At 47.5% G+C, this 19695-nt stretch overlaps 1 protein-coding gene across 1 annotated transcript in view; it reads left to right on the top strand.

Moving 5' to 3' along the window:
• Positions 1-19695, top strand: part of DNAH14 (dynein axonemal heavy chain 14) — a 1015490-nt gene that overhangs the window by 164902 nt on the left and 830893 nt on the right. Inside the window, exons 14-18 of the mRNA XM_088449338.1 lie at positions 375-429; positions 619-716; positions 12755-12927; positions 13633-13980; positions 18691-19032. Coding sequence (XP_088305464.1) covers positions 375-429; positions 619-716; positions 12755-12927; positions 13633-13980; positions 18691-19032 — 1016 coding nt within the window. The remainder of the gene's footprint in view (positions 1-374; positions 430-618; positions 717-12754; positions 12928-13632; positions 13981-18690; positions 19033-19695) is intronic.

Below are 19695 nucleotides of genomic sequence, written 5' to 3'. Positions count from 1 at the left end.
GCCGGCTTTTGACGGGAGGCGTTCCCGTGGGAACGCCCCCGTCAGGGAGGCTCGCCCCCGGCACGCCTACCAAAGGGTGCGTGCTGTCAATCAACATTGACAGCACGCCCCCTTTGATCGGACACAACGAGCGAAGGACTTGCCTTCGCTCGTCGCGTCTGGCGCATGCGCACGACGGAGCTCCCTCCGTCGTGCGCATGCTCAGTCCAGAACATCGACCCACTTGCGAGCGGACAGCCGCTCGCGAGTGGGTCTGAATCAGGCCCCTTGTTCTCTGTGTCACTGCTGAGCCCTGTGTGTGGGAGCTGGATTTATAGTGCTGCCTGCTTGATATACAGGTACATTGACTATAATGATCTGTTTCCACATCCTAGATTCTGGAGAATGGGAGGAGGAAGATGAGGATGAAAATGAGCAGCTTACTGGGAGGTAAGAATTACGGAGGTCCCCTGATTACTCATTATAATATAATGCATGAGAGCACAGGTGAGATATAGTGTGCGCAGCTCGTAGCTGCTACTGCAGCCCCACAATCAGACAGGGTATGCTAGGAGTTGTAGTCCCATAGGGCCAGTGATCCTATCTCTATTATAGAGTTAAATGATGTCTTTATTGTAGGTCATCAACTATTTCAAAGAACTTCTGCATATTCCCTTCTGTAAAAGAGTTTGATATTCACATAAGAGGCATCGTGGATGGATTTGAGCAGACAATAGGTATGTCGCCTTCACCAAATGATAATGTTGAGATAACCGCGGCTCCAGAGGTGAGGCTGCAGCACAGTCCAAAAATTCAAATAGGGGAGTAACACCAACTGCCACCCCAAACGCTGCCAAACATCACTGGCTGGGACTCACTGGCAGTTGGTGTGGTTTGCCTATTTGAATTTTAGACTGTGCTGCAGCCTCACCTCTGGAGCCGCTACTGGATAAATGTCATAGTTTAGACCAGTGGTTCCCAAACTGTGCGCCGCGGCACCCTGGGGTGCCTCAGGACACTTGCAGGGGTGCCTCAGGTTGGTGGTGCAGCACCAAATCAAATTTTTGTATGGTCAATGTAATGTAAATATGTGGACAAACAGAAGCTCAAACCTGTCACCACCACATAACTGACTGCATAACGGTGGGTTTCGTTCTGATCGAAATGACCAATATGAGTGAGTACAAATGAACACACTTTATTTACAAGTAACAAACAAACAATAAACAAACAACATACAAAGTATACTGTAAGCTGAACTTTTGTCTATGTATTCAGATGACACCGGTAATTCATCATCAGCAACATAAGATGTACTTCATCTCATCTTCTTCATGGGGTATGGTACCAGGGAGCCCTCGTTTCTTCAACGCCTGATTCAGTCTATATACATTGGCAGCACCCTACTGCAGTCTCAGGTCTGCCACGAGCCAAGAAACTTTGTGTACCTCTGATTTATATACCCTAGTCTGGGGTGTTGGCTTTCTGGATATTAAGCCCATATTAATTACATACAGTGCTAGGTATCAAGCACTCCTTGGTCCAAATTAGCATTGACCAAACTTATCTCTCTTGCACATGCTCCGTAAGCACTAAGATATACTCAAAGAGATACAGTAATGACGTATCCTAGTCTGTATGGAGATGAACTCTTTCAAAGCTCCTTTGTGTAGAGTCTGGACATCACTGCTAATTACCCATAATGCTTAGCATCTCTACACAGCTTTACAGTGGTCACCTCATTGGAATGTAGCTGCTACTGATAAGAACATGTAGGCTATGAATGGCTCATTATACTTCTAGTAGTAGAAATGGTAGGTACGAGCTAGGCCTCAATATTTATGTCTTCTTTGACCCCAAAAGGTCATTTGACCATTCTATGGAAAAACAGCAACTGTATTAAGACAATCTCATTTCAAACCTCAAGAGGCCTAGCAAGGGGTATATGTGTTTGTAACTTATATGCCCATGTAGAAATTAACTATTTAACCCACTGATTACACTGACCCCAAGGACGACAGGTCAGCACAATTTACTACACTTTAATACATACTAAATTATTTTCCGAATTTCTCAATAAGGGTGTCGTGAAAACAATTCGGATACTCTAGGGCAGGGATAGGGAACCTCAGGCCCGGGGGGCCGTATAAGGCCCGCGGAGTCATTTGGTCTGGCCCTCTGAGCTTTTTTCTGCTGGCCTCATCTGGCTCAGGGTGCCTATAATGTCACCCTGTGGCCACAATCTATGCAGCAGTGCCGCCTGGAGCATTCTTAGGACACTTCATACTGTCACACCGCTGCCCTTACAGCTCCCCGGAGCATCCTCGGGATGCTACAGGCATTGCTGTAATCACCGGTGATTGTGGCCCTGCCCCAGTGTGATGTCACATGGAGGGGCGTGGCCTGACCCGGGCCTGCAAATAATATTATATATATAAAAATGGCCTTCAGCAGAAAAAAGGTTCCCCACCCCTGCTCTAGGGCGCCATGATTCAAAACAGTTTGGGAACCACTGGTTTAGACGTTTGTAATAAAAAAAAAACATCAAAACAAAAAGGTCATCTGGCGCATTTGTGGAAGCTCTTCCGTACATCCGTACAGCCGCACTAGCCTGCTTACAAGTTTATGCTAATGCAGGAATCTGACTGTGTATACTGTACTGTGGGTACCGAGGGGACGTGGCCGAATCCACGGGTCATGACCCCTCTGGAAAAAAACACTGTGTAAAATGTGCATTGCCTGTCCCTCTCAGCAGCTGGCCCCCCGCTGGACCCCTCCCCAACAAGCCCAGGCATGGGTAACTAGTACCCCCCAGGCCCATCTCTGCACCCCTGACTGCATGTGGGAGCCTGTTCTGCCCACTGTTCTTATGTCCAAAGCCGCAGCCACCGTCATCATTATCGGGACTTACACCAGCCCCATACTAGGTGCAAGGAAGTCGGTTGACAGGCCCATTACTTTCCCTTGACACTCCCATGACACGCCCACAACATTCCCATGACACGCTCACAACATTCCCATGACACTCCCACAACACTCCCATGACACGCCCACAACACTCCCATGACACGCCCACAACTCCCCCATGACACGCACACAACACTCCCATGACACACCCACGACACTCCCATGACACGCCCACAACATTCCCATGACACGCCCACAACATTCCCATGACACGCCCACAACTCTCCCATGACACGCCCACAACTCTCCCATGACACGCACACAACACTCCCATGACACACCCACGACACTCCCATGACACGCCCACGACATTCCCATGACACGCCCACAACATTCCCATGACACTCTCATGACACGCCCACAACTCTCCCATGACACGCCCACAACTCTCCCATGACACGCACACAACATTCCCATGACACGCCCACAACATTCCCATGACACGCCCACAACTCTCCCATGACACGCCCACAACTCTCCCATGACACGCCCACAACATTCCCATGACACGCCCACAACATTCCCATGACACGCCCACAACTCTCCCATGACACGCACACAACACTCCCATGACACACCCACGACACTCCCATGACACGCCCACAACATTCCCATGACACTCCCACAACACTCCCATGACACGCCCACAACACTCACATGACACACCCACGACACTCCCATGACACGCCCACGACACTCCCATGACACGCCCATGAGACTCGCCACTCAGACACGTTCATTTCACAGAAAATGTGCTCTGCATCCTCCTAGGGACTCCACTGTGAGGTAAGATGAAAACCTCTTTCAAGTATCAGACTTCTAGGACTAGAGACGAAGGGCCTGATACAGTGGGAGACGCGCGGCCAATGTGGTGGAGTTTCTACTGTGCATATGCCTAAATTGCGCCGCGCATGCGTATCCAATTGTGTCCGTGCAGAGTCGCAGGAGTAATTCCAGATGCATGCAGGGAGACGTGTATAGAAAATGTAGTGGGCATTCCCAGGCAGTGACAGGGAGGTGGCTTAGCGCACGCATGGCGATGGTCCGTCTTATGGGCGTGTTAATGGAGTGCGTGGGCGTGTTTGTGAAAGTGGCTGCGACGGCTCACATAGGCCATACTAGGACAGGGAAACTGCAGCTGCAGAGTGCTGGTGCAAGTTACGATTTTGCGACCAATGGTGGCGTCTAAACACGCACAGATCAGTGGGCCTTATTCACTACAGATCGCTATTCTGCATGATGCATGCGCAGTGCGAATTAATCGTCCGATTGTGTGCGTGTAAGCAACTGCGATCCTTACTGAATCAGGCCCAGTGTTACTTTGTGTATGGACACTGCAAGTGGGAATTTCAGCTTTTGCACATTCAGCCGCGCAGATCTATACCAGGGAAGGGCTTTGTAGCGATATATGCAGATGGGCGACCGCCAATAGACGCTGATGTAGGCGCTTCTGTATTCACCTTTGAATCAGGCCCAAAGTTCTCACATCACACACTGGCTTCAATACCACCACATAGTTCCTCTACCTGCCGAGTACTCCTGGTCTCCGTGCGACCCACGCCTCTACCTGCCAAGTACTCCTGGTCTCCGTGCGAGCCACTCCTCTACCTGCCAAGTACTCCTGGTCTCCGTGCGACCAACGCCCCTACCTGCCGAGTACTCCTGGTCTCCGGGCGACCCACGCCTCTACCTGCCGAGTACTCCTGGTCTCCGTGCGACCCACGCCCCTACCTGCCGAGTACTCCTGGTCTCCGTGCGACCCACGCCCCTACCTGCCGAGTACTCCTGGTCTCCGTGCGACCCACGCCTCTACCTGCCGAGTACTCCTGGTCTCCGTGCGACCCACGCCTCTACCTGCCGAGTACTCCTGGTCTCCGTGCGACCCACGCCTCTACCTGCCGAGTACTCCTGGTCTCCGTGCGACCCAGGCCTCTACCTGCCGAGTACTCCTGGTCTCCGTGCGACCCACGCCTCTACCTGAGAGTACTCCTGGTTTCCAGACGACCCACGCCTCTACCTGCCGAGTACTCCTGGTCTCCGGCGACCCACGCCCCTACCTGCTGAGTACTCCTGGTCTCCGTGTGACCCACGCCCCTACCTGCCGAGTACTCCTGGTCTCCGTGCGACCCACGCCCCTACCTGCCGAGTACTCCTGGTCTCCGTGCGACCCACGCCCCTACCTGCCGAGTACTCCTGGTCTCCGTGCGGCCCACGCCTCTACCTGCCGAGTACTCCTGGTCTCCGTGCGACCCACGCCTCTACCTGCCGAGTACTACCTGCGAGTACTCCTGGTCTCCGTGCGCCCCACGCCTCTACCTGCCGAGTACTCCTGGTCTCCATGCGACCCACGCCTCTACCTGCCGAGTACTCCTGGTCTCCGTGCGACCCACGCCTCTACCTGCCTAGTACTCCTGGTCTCCGTGCGACCCACGCCTCTACCTGCCGAGTACTCCTGGTCTCCGTGCGACCCACGCCTCTACCTGCCGAGTACTCCTGGTCTCCGTGCGACCCACGCCTCTACCTGCCGAGTACTCCTGGTCTCCGGCGACCCACGCCCCTACCTGCCGAGTACTCCTGGTCTCCGTGTGACCCACGCCCCTACCTGCCGAGTACTCCTGGTCTCCGGCGACCCACGCCCCTACCTGCCGAATACTCCTGGTCTCCGTGTGACCCACGCCCCTACCTGCCGAGTACTCCTGGTCTCCGTGTGACCCACGCCCCTACCTGCCGAGTACTCCTGGTCTCCGTGTGACCCACGCCCCTACCTGCCGAGTACTCCTGGTCTCCGTGTGACCCACGCCTTGTGCAGAGCTGGATGTAATCACAAGTTGCGTTGTTTTTGTCACAACTTTTGACATGTGTAGAAGCAGCTAAAGTATGATAACGGTGTGCCAACAGGGGCGTATGTATAATGGGTGTAGGGTGTGCGATGCACATGGGCACCTGGGTCCAGGGAGGCCCACACTGCACCCATATTTTGCTATATTTACCTTTCCGCAGTCTCCAGTGTGTGCTGCAGAGGAGCAAATATCACAGGAAAAATGGCGGTGGCTATTTTCCCGGTGATTGCGCATGCACATAAAAAATGTCCCCGGGAATAAGACGCAGGCGCCATTTTCCCAGAGACCCGCGCATGCGCAGTAGATTCTGGCATTAGGCAGGGGCTGGCTGGAAAAGTTTACCCTGGGGGGCATGCTCATAGCACTGGCCTATGAGTGGCAGCCCTCATTTTTAACTGTCAAGGTGGTACTCCCTGTTCTGGTAATACCATCCACAGATATGTCATCAGAAGCAAAATGCTTGAATCTTGGAATAAAGCATTTGTTTAATGCAACACTATACCTCCCAACATGATTATCCCTGCTATTTACTAAATGTAACTCTCAGAGACAGCTGTAGTGATGATAACCGCTGTCCCAGAGAGTTTCTTTCCCGCCATATCGGAGGAGTCTTTTCGCATTTTGCTGCATGGGGGTGGGCCTAATGGCAGACAGTCCTGCCCTCATCTATAACCTGCAGCTCCTGCATAGTAAGTGTCTGCGTGTAATGTGTATCATATACATGTATGTTATATATACTGTACAATATATATATTGTATCTATCCATATATATATATTTATATATCTATATATACAGGGCCGGCTCCAGGGGTCGAGCACCCTGTGCCGGCTCAGTTAATATTGCCCAATACCGAAAATGTAAGCGTGGCCTAGTTACCATAGGCCACGCCCCCTAAGTGATGTTATTTGGAGGCGTGCCCGCATGGCACGCCTCCATATAACGTCAGGCTGGGGGTAAGCCCAGCACTCCGTCACTAGCTGGGCTTCCCCCAGCCCTCTCCCGGCACTGAATGGATGCTCTGACTTTAGTAAATTTACCCCCTAGTCTCAATACGCCATACGATATAAGATGCCCGGCGCGGCTGAGGTGCTCCGAGAGGTGCTGTGTTGCATCTTTGTCTATTCAATTTTGCATGTAATTGGCACAGCACCACAACGCACAGTGCACTACATACGCCGGGCTGGGACTTTAACCGCATAGGAATTCGTTTTAAAAACGTACAAAGTCGCAGATGAAGCAGAACGGGACATGGTGTGAGAAAAGCCGTGGACGCTTCATCGTAGCCTTTCATATACAGACTCAGACTAATACGCACACAGATGTACTAATGTCGCACATTGATCTATCTAGTAAAGTAGTTTTGTTGCTTGCAGTTGTTTTAGTTGTGTGAATAAGAGGAACATTTTGAGTAAAAGAGACGCTTGGGACCTGGCGCGCTGAGAGGTGCTGTTTGGCGCGACTAAAGCTACAGTCCGAGGTCACATCCAGGTACTTCTTCTTTAGCTGAATTTGCTGCAGAAGTTAATCACTGTCTACACTCTGCGCACTGTGTAATGTACTATGAGGAAGAACAGAGAGACGACAGGGAATATAAATCTGTCTGATCAGTGTCACTTCCACATTCACCCCGGAGCGTTATTTGTAGCTAGTACCAAGTGATTTCCATTTAACAAGCGGAGAACACAACTGTATTACAGGGTAATAATACCTCGGAAACCTACTCCAGTCCTATGGCACGTGCAGTCTATATGACCATGCCCTCCTATCAGGGCTGGCTCGAGGCCCGTTCCAGCTGAGCGGCCACACGGGGGAACCCCCCCCTCTCCTCCCCCCCCCCCCTGAGGGCTCAGGACGGTGATGAGGTGCTGAGGGTCCGGATGAGGGAGGGAGTGGGACCAAGTTTCAATCCATTGGTCTGGTCTGGACTCTCTGTAGGGAGGCATTCATTGGTCTGGACTCTCTGGAGGGAGGCACTCATTGGTCTGTTTGGACTCTCTGGGGGAGGCACTAACTGGTCCGGACTTTCTGGAGCGGCTGGAGGCACTTACTGGTCTGGAAGTTGGTCTCCTGTAATTAGCCCAGCAGGTTAGGTCACTCAGTCTTCTGTAGAGGGCTGGTGGAGGAGAGGGAAGGGGGTCTTGGGCAATGAAAATTGATTTATTGTTTCTCCTCTGGGGGCAATCATTGAATAAATGTGTTTTTTGTTTTTCTGTGAGGGCTAATGTTAAATCAATGTTTTTTATTTGTTTTTCCTGTGACTCCAATGTGTGTGTGTGTTTTTCATCCTGTGGGGGCCAATGTGTGTGTGTTTTTTTCATCCTGTGGAGGCCAATGTGTATGTGTGTTTTTCATCCTGTGGGGGCCAATGTGTGTGTGGTTTTTTTTTTCCTGTCGGGAGCAATGTATGTGTGTTTTTTTCCCTGTGGCGGCCAATGTATGTTTTTTTTTCCTGTCGGGGGCAATGTATGTGTGTGTTTTTCCTCTGCGGGGGCCAATGTGTGTGTGTTTTTTTTCACCTTGATGGGGCCAATGTGTGTGTGGTTTTTTTTCCTGTCGGGAGCAATGTATGTGTGTTTTTTTCCCTGTGGCGGCCAATTTATGTTTTTTTTTTCCTGTCGGAGGCAATGTGTGTGTGTGTTTTTCCTCTGTGGGGGCCAATGTATGTTTTTTTTTCTTGTCGGGGGCAATGTGTGTGTGTGTGTTTTTCCTCTGTGGGGGCCAATGTGTGTGTTTTTTTTCACCCTGTGGGGGCCAATGTGTGTGTGTCTATTTTCACCCTGTGGGGGCCAATGTGTGTGTGGGTTATTCCTCTGTGGGGGCCAATGTGTGTGTTTTTTTTTTCCTGTCGGGGGCAATGTGTGTGTGTGTTTTTCCTCTGTGGGGGCCAATGTGTGTGTTGTTTTTTTTCCTGTCGGGGGCAATGTATGTGTGTTTTTTTTCCCTGTGGCGGCTTGACTTGATATTTCTTCGTTTCTCTTCTGTGGAATAATTTATTTAATTAAAAACTAGGATTTTTTTTTTAGAATAATAAAATTATTAATTATGGATATAGGGTCTGATTCATTACGGATCGCTATTGCGATCGCAGCTGCAATTACGCATGCAGTCCCACTGCGAAAATATTCTAATGAATGCTATCGCAATGCCATACGCAGTCCAACATAAGGACGCCCACTTTACCTTAAATACATCCATAATACTCTGCGTCATGCATAACGTCTGACCTTACTCAGGTATTGCTAACCTCATCGCACGCAGTAAAGCTCAAGCTGCGTATGGCATCGCAGTGGCTAATGTATTCACACCCCTATAACAGCTTTCAAACGCACTGGCACAGCTAAGTTTCGCTGACTGCCTCCCCTTCACCTCCCCCAAACGCTCACTTCTTGTCAGTAACTCTGCGATGGGCCTGCGTAGACACTGCGGTCGCAATCCGATCGCACTGGAGCCTTTGCCGATTGCATGCGTAATCGCAGTTGCGAGCGGTAATAAATTGGGCACATAGTTGGATTGGGGGTGGGGGCTCCAAAATTTCTACCAGTAGTAGACCTGGGGCTGCCCCTGCCTCCTACGCCTTTGGCTGTGTGTCTAGGAATTTAGGGCCGCAATTAGCGCTCGCTCGTCCAGAAAATAGGATTGGCTATTCAAATGAACCCTATCGTTCTTTGCGGTCTGTTCATGCCTCTACGTCTGAACGAGCGAACAAAACTTGCGGTCGTTTTTTGGGAAACTACGCCCCCTGGCCGCTCGCATCCTACGTCATGTCCGCTATTCATTAGATTAATCGAGTACATCGACCAGCGTATGAACTGCTCGCTATTCTTGGGGTTGGTTTTTCCTATCACAATCTTGCGAGCAGTTCTGGCTATAAAATAACCCAGTGACGTGGTCAATGACGCTGCTGTTTTAATTATGCACACCCATAAAACGCCAGTTTTGACCTTTAAGCACGCCTGCGTTCTGATCTCCACTCCCCGTTTTCAAGCACCTTCCCCTGTTACCACCCACATATGCCTCATTCTGTCACTCAAATTATCAGGCATTCGCTATTTTGCGAGCACATGAATTTCGACCGCACTGACTGGTTCGCGCATGCGTATAACGATCCGTACGCATGCGCAGTTGGGCAAACATTGCTCAGAGCGAACGAGCGGCCGCTTACGAGCGGCTCTGAATCAGGCCCTTAGACGCTTGCACTGATAGGCCCACTGAACGGACCATTATTGCGTGCGCTCCCAGTCACCGCCCAGGAAGGCACATTACAGTTCTGCCACATTTTTGGTAATGTTTAACCCGAATACAAGAGCACCTTTGTGTGTACTCTCTGTATAACACATGCGCCAAAGGGACATTTCTGCGTGGCACCGCGTGCGGATTTCCTGCGGCTCAGAATCAGGCCCACCTATCTCTCCATACTGGGACCGAACAACGATAGCGATAACCTCTTTTGACACTTATCCTTAGCTTGAACAACACAAGCATTTCCTGGCCATAAAAGTAACCCTACTCCCTATGTGGTCTATTCATGATCACTGATGAACGCCCATTCATTATTAGAGGCTTGAAGATTCCGCCTAGTATTCAGCAAACACTGAGAACCGAAAGTTTTCAGAATTAGCCTGTGGGGACCTATTTTAGATGGAAACCCTATCCTTCATATGGATTAGATTCCTCTGACCCCTTTCAGTCCCGCAAGCGTTCAATTCTACAGCTCTGTGTCTTTCTGTTCGCCTGTCCAATGATTTGTCTGTACCCTTACTTTGAGACTTTAGGCTGTCGGTCTTACTTCACCCCAATACATTGTTATATAACGAGAAATGTAAGTAACAGAGGTCCTGATTCATCACGGATCGCAGTTGCAAAGACGCACGCAGTTGGTCGTTGCGCTCTGCGCATGCCCTTGCATCGCAGTGCAGATGCGCGAACTAGGAATTGCAAACAGAATTGCGGTTGCTGAGGCTACGCAGAACCAGAGCAGAGTGATGGACAGGAAGTGCCGTTTGTGGGTGGTGACGGGGGGGGGGGGTCAGGTGAACCGAGGCGTGCCAGTGCCTTTCAACGCCATTGCAGTGGCGTGCATAAATTAGCCACTGTGTGGCTACAAGCAGCCATAGCACTGATAGCAATCTCTGAGTAAGGTCAGGGCTTGTGCAAGTGTGCCTATGGGTCCCATGTTTCTCGATGTTACCGATGGTTTCGCTATGTTCCCCTAGTATATGGATGTGAGTTTGGGGAAGTGAGCGTCCTTATGTCAGGCTGCGTTCGCAATGTGAATGCACACATGATATTAGCAACTGCGGTGCAACGTGCGTATAAGCAGAATTGCGAACCGTAGTGAATTAGGCCCAGAGTCATCTTTAATTACCATGCTTCTGTTATCTGATTGGTGTCTTGGTGGACAATGCTGTATTTTTTGTGGTACTTGCTGTAGCCTATCAGAGTTAACCAACTTAAGATTTGGTAAGCTTTTTCTTTTGGAACATGTGCATAGGCCTTGCTTCCAGATACTGTAATATTATGCAGCTCAGGCTTCTTTCTGTTCCACTGTTCAAGCAGAATTATTTTCTGTAGCCTTATTATGAGACATCCGGCTTACAGGCATGTTATGGGAGCGTCATGGGGTCCGGCTTATAGGCATGTTATGGGAGCGTCACGGGGTCCGGCTTACAGGCATGTTATGGGAGCATCACGGTGTCCGGCTTACAGGCATGTTATGGGAGCAATACGGGGTCTGGCTTACAGGCATGTTATGGGAGCATCACGGGGTCCGGCTTATAGGCATGTTATGGGAGCGTCACGGGGTCCGGCTTACAGGCATGTTATGGGAGCATCACGGTGTCCGGCTTACAGGCATGTTATGGGAGCATTACGGGGTCTGGCTTACAGGCATGTTATGGGAGCGTCACGGGGTCCGGCTTATAGGCATGTTATGGGAGCGTTACAGGGTCCGGTTTACAGGCATGTTATGGGAGCATTACGGGGTTGTCTGTGAAAGCAGTTGTGTACGCAGATGCTCAACCGCTCACATACTGTATGAGGCCATACATGGATGGAGAAACTGCATCTGACGTAGGTCTAAAGACGCACCAATCGGTATTACTGCATGTACGGACGGTGAAAGTGGGCATCTCAGTCCTTGCACATTCAGACACATGTATGTATGCCAGGGAAAGACTTTTTAGCGGCATTTGCCTAAAGTCACAGACGTGCGACTGCCAACAGACACATCTGCGGGCGCTTCAGCGTTCACCTCTGAATCAGCCTTATAGACCTGCTGGCCCGTAATCATCTTAGTGTGATATAGTTTACAAATTGAAGTTAAAGCACAGATTTGCTCATTTGTGCACTCTCTGTAGCTCTACCCACCTTTCTGATGCAGTATAACATACAGTATGCACATCTACTACAGAAGGTGGTACTTAGGGCTGTATCAGCTTTCTTGATACGTTTATCTAGAAATGGTTTATGCCTGGACTCTTGTGCATATTCTGTATTACCTGCACTTTTAATGTTACTTCCATGAGTAGTAGTCCCGGTATGAACTTTACAGATCGTCACTGTGCAATACAGAAGAACACACTACAGTGACTACAAGATAGGATTTTGTTTAAGAATAAGTATAATTGTGCATTAACAAAATACTCTTATTGAGTGTCAGTCAGAAAAACACATTAATAAATATGGAAATTTCATCTTTTAATTTTACATTTTGTGGCCTGTACCTTTTTGTCTTTGCTTCCTAATGAGATAAATAGAGACTCCTCGGGAATACAGGTTCAGACACAAAATGGCTGCCGAGTCGACCATGTGATGACTTATTCCACAGAAGTGAAATTCAACAGAAACTTTTGACCTCTATAGGTCAGAAAAATCTCTGGCCCTCAAAGAATTGATGGAGAAAAATGTCTAAAACGTATTAAATTACCATGTTCAATATTAATTAATATGTATGTTGTTGTACAATAGGCAGAATATCTCCTCTTAGCCAGGAGCCCAGTTTCTCCATATTCTGCCATCAGCCTGGAAGTGATGAGGGAACGTTACCTCACAGAGAGACGAACTGGGACCGACGGAGCGGTCAGAAGACTTGGCCAAACTGTGAGCTGCTTCTTGGCATGGACTCAGATTACCAGAGTCAGGTATGTAATCCCATGCACACCTACACCTCCTGCTGCCTTATCCTCCTTCCAGAACTCCCTCTCCTAAGTGTAATGGGGTCAATTTATCAAACTGTGATGACCCCTATTTTATGCATTTCAAAATTGGTTATTGCTGCTTCTTTCATGTGTATTAAAAAAGGCATTCATAGAGAAATCGGAGAGATTTCCTCTAAATCACACTAAAAGCTTTTCGCTGCTTGTCAAGTTACCTATGATACCATTTGAGGCTGGCGTTATGCCCACTCACCGTGCAGCCACAGCAACCGGACATATCAAAGTATGCGCATATGCGGTCTTTTAGAATCGCATTTACACAGTCCTGAAATCGCTAAGTTCTTGCGATACAGGAAGACTAGGTCGCCGGTGGGTTGATATTGTGCAACACCTCTTCGGTGAGCGTTATTGCGGTACATTACAGAACAAACACATCCTGTATCCCTACGGCAAGCGGCAAGATGTTTCTTTGCGCTGAGATAAAGGGCTTGTTACTACATTGACCACCCTGTGACATAACCCACCTTCAGCTACCTCTCATACTGCTTCATACTGTCCTTCCGCCTCCTGATTCACTACCGCTCAACTCAGGTCTGTGCCAGCCGGCAGCTTGATTTCAGAGTTTGCCGTATATACTCTGGGCCAATACTGACCGAGCGCTTACAGTCTTTTCACTTTTTTCATTTTCAGGTTAAGAAAATATTTGCTATTGTTAAACTTTCCATGGAGAAAGTTGAAGCCTACAGCAGCCACTTTAAGAAGTTCTGCACAATGGTGGAAACTGCTGAGAGCGTGAAGGTAAAGATAACCGCCACCCAGGCGGAGCTGACACCGGAGGAGTACAGAAGTATCCTGGACATGTTTAAAGGTTTCATCATGGAATGTCGGCAGATGAACATCGAGCGGAGGGTGGAGTTGGTTAAAGTGAGAAGTCTGGAGTTTCAGACAAGTTGCCTTCAGCATCTCCAATCCGTCGTATATATTATCCGCACTTCTCTTCCCGCTGTCGCCTATGCTAAGAATCTCCAGCTTTTGGAAGTAAGTAAAGTTAAACACTTTATACCGGTAGCGAACTCCCGTTTCCTTCTATATGAGGCACACAAAATCACAAAAACATATAATAATGTGTGAGTATTTTCTTATCAACGTAAGAGATTTTGTGCCACCTGGTTTTAATGCAACATTAATCCTTCTGGGAATTACAGATACATAAGTTTATAACTGTTAGTATTATATCATTAAACTCTTCAGAAAGAGAAACTCCAAAAAGTACGTTTGGACGGGAGATCAAAAACTTAGAATGTCCACTTGAAGCGACACAAATTCCAAGAGGGGGCTGAGCCACCTTCTGACTGCACATGTATAGGGCTGATGTATCATCTGAGACAATATACATAACACCATGGGGTACCCCTGCTTAATAGGTGACTTTTGCTTTAATTTGAGTGTACCCCCATTCCTGCAGAATCCACAATAAGGGAGATTAATGCTTTTTTAAAGCACCCCCCTCATCCTTGGGCTCATTGTTATATTTGGTATTGTCTGCAATTGTTATAATTACTAGGGGCAGGGGCGCTGAGAGGATTTTTTACTGTTTCCTATCAGAGATCTGACACCCCATGTTATAAAGCATGAGCAACATGGAGAGGCCTGGCAGTAGTAGAAGCCAGGTAATTTTATAAAAGTAGAGAGTAATGATACACCCAAGCTTTCATTTTGATTAGATTTGAGAGGCAGGGGGATAGCAGCGGCAGAATGCTCATTTTAAAACACATGATACACTGACAAGCTGGCCTGGCAAAGGCCAGAAGTGAAATGTTTGATATGGCAATTGGCATAATGTGGTATAGTTACAAGCTACATGTGTAAGAAGTTGAGGGATAACAGCGGCAGAGTGATTATTTAAAAAAAATAAATAAATAAGAAAACAAGATACACCAGCAAGCTGGCCGAAACCCATAATGCAAGAGGGAACTGTCCTTGGGCCTTGTTACCTACTCCATATATAGAGCATATTCAATTGAGGGCGAGGTTTAGCGAGGTAAAAAACCTTGCGCCCAATTTTGGATTACGCAGGTATGCGCGCTCCCAATACCTGCGGTATCCAATAAAAAAAAGCTCTGAAAACCCTGCGGCACATAAAAAAAAAAAAAACTGATACCTGACGGGGGTCTCCGTGGCTCCAGGGGCCGCTGGAAGGCTCCGGGGCTGCAGGGAGGTGCAAGGGCTGCTGGGAAATGTAGTTCTCCAAGAACCAACTACAGGGGGGAATACACTCACACTGGGGGGGTCACTCACATATGCACACACTCATGCACTCACTTATACACACTTACAAACACTCACATACTCACCATGCTGCAGTTGACCTGGCTCCCGACACTGGATGCAGAAGACACCGCTTGGGAAGGTGAGTAATTAAAGACTAATTAGGCTAATTGGAAACTTTCAATTGCTTAATTACTCCTCGTGGGAGGGGGGGGGGTGTTGGTTGTGCCATCGGGGTCCCAGAGCAAGTCCCGCTGATTTTTCAAAAAATTAACGATTTTAGAGAAAATCTAACTTTCTCTGGAGGTGCGAGAAAAAAGACGCAGTGATCGCTATAGAAAGGACTGCATCCCATTTTCAGTCACCTTATTGAATGCAAAACCCTGCGGCTACGGGAAAAACCCTGTGCCGCGGTTTTTTGTTTTTTTTTAAATCCCGCCCGCAGTTGGATTCACCCCATTGATTGCCTTCACACTCAGCAAAGTTATGCAAAAAGAAAATCAAAACTGAACAAACATAAAAGATATATGTTACATTTCTAAGGTGATTCTCAAATATGACCATCTTAAAAATAAATAAATAAATACAACATATATTTGCATAAACGTCTTATGTCTGGCGCTTACCTTCAGCCTCTGCGGACACTCTATGTGATTCACTTCTGAAGCACAGAATTACGATTACACTTATCAGCAACCTCCTCGCACACTTTCTAGCGGGAAATGGCAGCTGAGACCAGGGGTGAGCAGTTTACTTTATATGCAATCACAAACAATCACAATCCAAGATCTCTGGATTAAATGTTGCCTCGCTTTCAGATCCGGATGACTCTGTTTACCTGGGTTCCCCCGAAATTCGGTTCTATCGGAATCTGAACCGCTCACCTCTAATTTGGCACTATTCCTTAGCCCGAAACATTGAAACCTTCTGTTTTTTCCTTTAAGTGTGAACATTCTGGGCCTGATTCAGAGCCGGACGCTCTGACAAGAGCGCTCGCTCTGAATCAGGGCGTTTTTTTTTTTATGCGAAGCGGCCTCTTGGACGCTCGCATAGCTGTGGGTTACCACCCACAGCTATAGCGAGCATCCATGATGATGGTCGCGATGGTCAAGACCATCGCGACCATCGGGCTTGCGACGAGACCCTTGCGGTAGGGTCTCGTTGACTGCAAGCCCTGGAGTGCTTTTGGCTCTATCAGAGCCAAAATCATTCCCACTGACATCACTAGTGATGTCAGTGGGGCCGGACCCAGATGGTAGGCGTTCCCATGGGAACGCCTCCGTCTGGGCAGCCACGCCCCCAGCACGCCCACCAAAGGGGGCGTGCTGTCACTCACCATCGACAGCACGCCCCCTTTGGTGCGAGACCCATAACGACGGCTTCCCTGTCGTTATTCGGGTCTCGCGCATGCGCACGACGGAGGCGCCTCTGTCGTGCGCATGCGCATTTGGACAACATCGACCCGCTTGCGAGCGCTCAGCGCTCGCGAGCGGGTCTGAATCAGGCCCTCTGTTCACTCCCCAAAGTAATGTGGTCACCGTTCACAAAAACGCCACATTTATTAATACATCGCAAAACCATCTTTCTGTAAATAATACATAGAATTCTATAAATGGCGCTGAAGCATTATGTCATTTAAACCCCATTCAACATTATTACAGGTGATAATTCTGAAAAAGTATTCTGGGACTAATAAAAGAAAAGAAAATACTGATTAATCGCTTGAGAACAATTGAATTTGCTGAAATGTCTGCCACTGGAAATTTCACAAGTGGTTAATGTAGCGTGAGGAGACTTTGCATGATTCATACTTAATGAAATAAAAGAGCCGAACAGCGGGGTTAATTCAACCGATTTGTGGCGGAGCAGAATACATCAGCCGAGTGTATTAACATATGTTGCAGGGCACTCAATTCACTGGTTATGAATAAAACATCCATAATCAAATCTTGCCTTGAAGAATTCACAATATTCCTTGAAAACAATCATTAACATTTTGTATAAAAATATTTCTGTTACGCTGCGAGAGGTTTAGCTGGTTTGAGCTGCTGATGCTAAGGACTACCTGTGGCGGCCATTTTCCTTGACATTCATGTCTTGACCTTACTTGTGCTGTCGCAGAACATGGCCACTGCTACCGTGTGTCTGAGATTCACCAGGAGAGCTCTGGGTTTTATCTGTGTGTCTCACAATACAACTCTCTCTCTCTCTGCACATTCACTAATGTAATAAAATGGAACTGATTATTTGAAGAACACCTGACACATTCACACAATGGAGGCAGCCATTTTGTGAGCTTAACCAATATTTGTGAGAATGTACCGTAGCCTGTCAATAAACTGTCTGACTTCACTCTGTGCCATACTTGCCCACTTTTCTAAAACTTCTAGGATACTCAGAAATTTGGGGTAGAGTGTCCCGGGAAAGTGGGCAACTCTCCTGCATCCTGCCGGCTGACCCGTGAAGTGGGTGCGGCATGGGTCACGATGACAGGATTCACTGTGAATTGCCTTATCGTGGCCCTCGACAATGCAAATTCAGGAATCCCTACGAAACGTCACAGGGGTGGCATTGGAATAAGGGTGCACCTTTCTCTATCGCCTGTAGCATGAAGTAAGCCCGAAGGATGACATGTAAACATGAGGCACATTAAACCACAAGTGTTTTGAGTGTTGCCAGTTTAATAACGTGTTGAATATTGCCCCTTTAAGTTTAGCTGGTCTTATGCAGCTAATGAATGTTACATGGGGAGTGGTCTAAGAGTATATAATGGAGGGATGTATGTAAATCTGCCTCTTTGTTCCAGTTTTTCCCACCCTCCCTCCCTCTTTTTGTTTTTCGTTTGTTGAATGTATAATGGTTAGTTTGGTGGTTGCGGAAAAGAACGACACTTGGAGTTACTTTATGTTAATATTTAGGCTTAGTGGGTGCGCTCTCATTAGAGTAAGGCGACAGCCAATTGTCCTGGACGGGAAATGGCTATACCACCTGGACTGGTGGTTGAAGGTAAAGGAGAGTTGATCACCAATGCTTGGCTTGTGTGTGTGTGTGTTTGAGCTGTTTGGTTGTTATTGTCCTCTGCGTTCTTTTTGTGCCGTCAACATTATTAGTATTAACTTATAGTCTAAAATTTAATGACTTGTCAAAAATAAATTTGACAAAATATTTAAACGCCAACACTGTTGTCTGTGTCTTTATTCTTAGAAGTTAAGTTACATTGTATTTAAGAAGGTTGTTATATGGTAACACGATAATACACGTTAGTGAGTTTATGTTGCAGTGTACATAATTAGGTTTATCTTATAGCATATCTCCTATTTGTGTTTACATAGCGGCATATGGAAAAATAAATGAAAAGCTCACATGCACGCACACACGCACATGATAAACCCGCATGTTAGACTTGTTCTTCCATTCCAAGCCGACTCGTGTTTTTATGAACCACGTCCATGTTGTAAATATATTTCTGTGCTATTCCAGGTCATCCATAGTTACTTGCAAAGACTAAACGGGGAGCTAAAGCTGGTGGAGGAGTTTGTGGAGCACCTGACGTTTCTCGGACAAGTCTCCTCCGAGCTTCCATCCATGGAGACGCGATACAACACAGTCATCCAGCTCTACGCAGTCGCCAAAGACTTTAACCTAAGTATTCCTTCAGAAGACACCGCTCTCTATCAAAGCCTAATTCCCAGCTTCCAGCAGCTGAAATCAGCCGTTCTCTTCTGCGACGCTAAAAAGAACGAGGACATTATTCATTTCAGCGGGGATTTGGACAAGTATATTTCAGACCTGCACTTTGAGCTAATGGAGTTCAAGATCAAAGTAGGTTTCTAACTTACTGTTACTCTTCTATATCTGACTCTCAGTTCGGTGCACATTTTTGCATGTGAGTTTTTTTTTTTTTTCTATCTTTTTTTCAAAAGGCAAAAAGCTGCCTCTTAAGTAGATTATAGCTCCGAAATGTAAGTAGGATAAATCAGTCACCTTAAGCAAGTTTATGCTGCCGAATTGCAAAACTTACCAGGAAAGTTATCGCTAGTTTTGCAAATTGGGGTTAACAAGGTAGGCAAGGCGACTAACCTGCAGCTCCACGCCTCGCTGTCAGGATGAGCCCCCAACTTTCTACCACTAATTTATTATTTCATTTTTTTTCATTTTTTCCAGCTCAAATGGCTCAGCTAGAGAATATGACTGCATTAAAGCACGTGTTCTCTCTATTTAGGATCATTTTATTTGCTCTTAATTTTTTTTTTTTTCAAAAAGATCATCAAAAATTAAGGTGTCTTTTTTTAATTTAAATAAGTTGTGAACTTATATTTAAAAATGTTTTAATTGTCAATGTATCTCAATTGGAACATTCACACTCTACCCACTGGCAATAGATCCCAAGTGCCAATTAGCCCCCAACCCCTGGTGTTAATAGATCCCTAGTGGCATAACCCAACACCTACCAGTGTCCATAGGTCTCTGCTGAAGAACTGTACA

This window comes from Taudactylus pleione, unplaced genomic scaffold (genome assembly GCF_031769625.1).
Source record: "Taudactylus pleione unplaced genomic scaffold, aTauple2 ptg000483l, whole genome shotgun sequence".
NCBI classification, from domain to species: Eukaryota; Metazoa; Chordata; class Amphibia; order Anura; family Myobatrachidae; genus Taudactylus; species Taudactylus pleione.
Note: the sequence above shows the minus strand (reverse complement) of the source record. Positions and strands in the feature narration are given on the sequence as shown.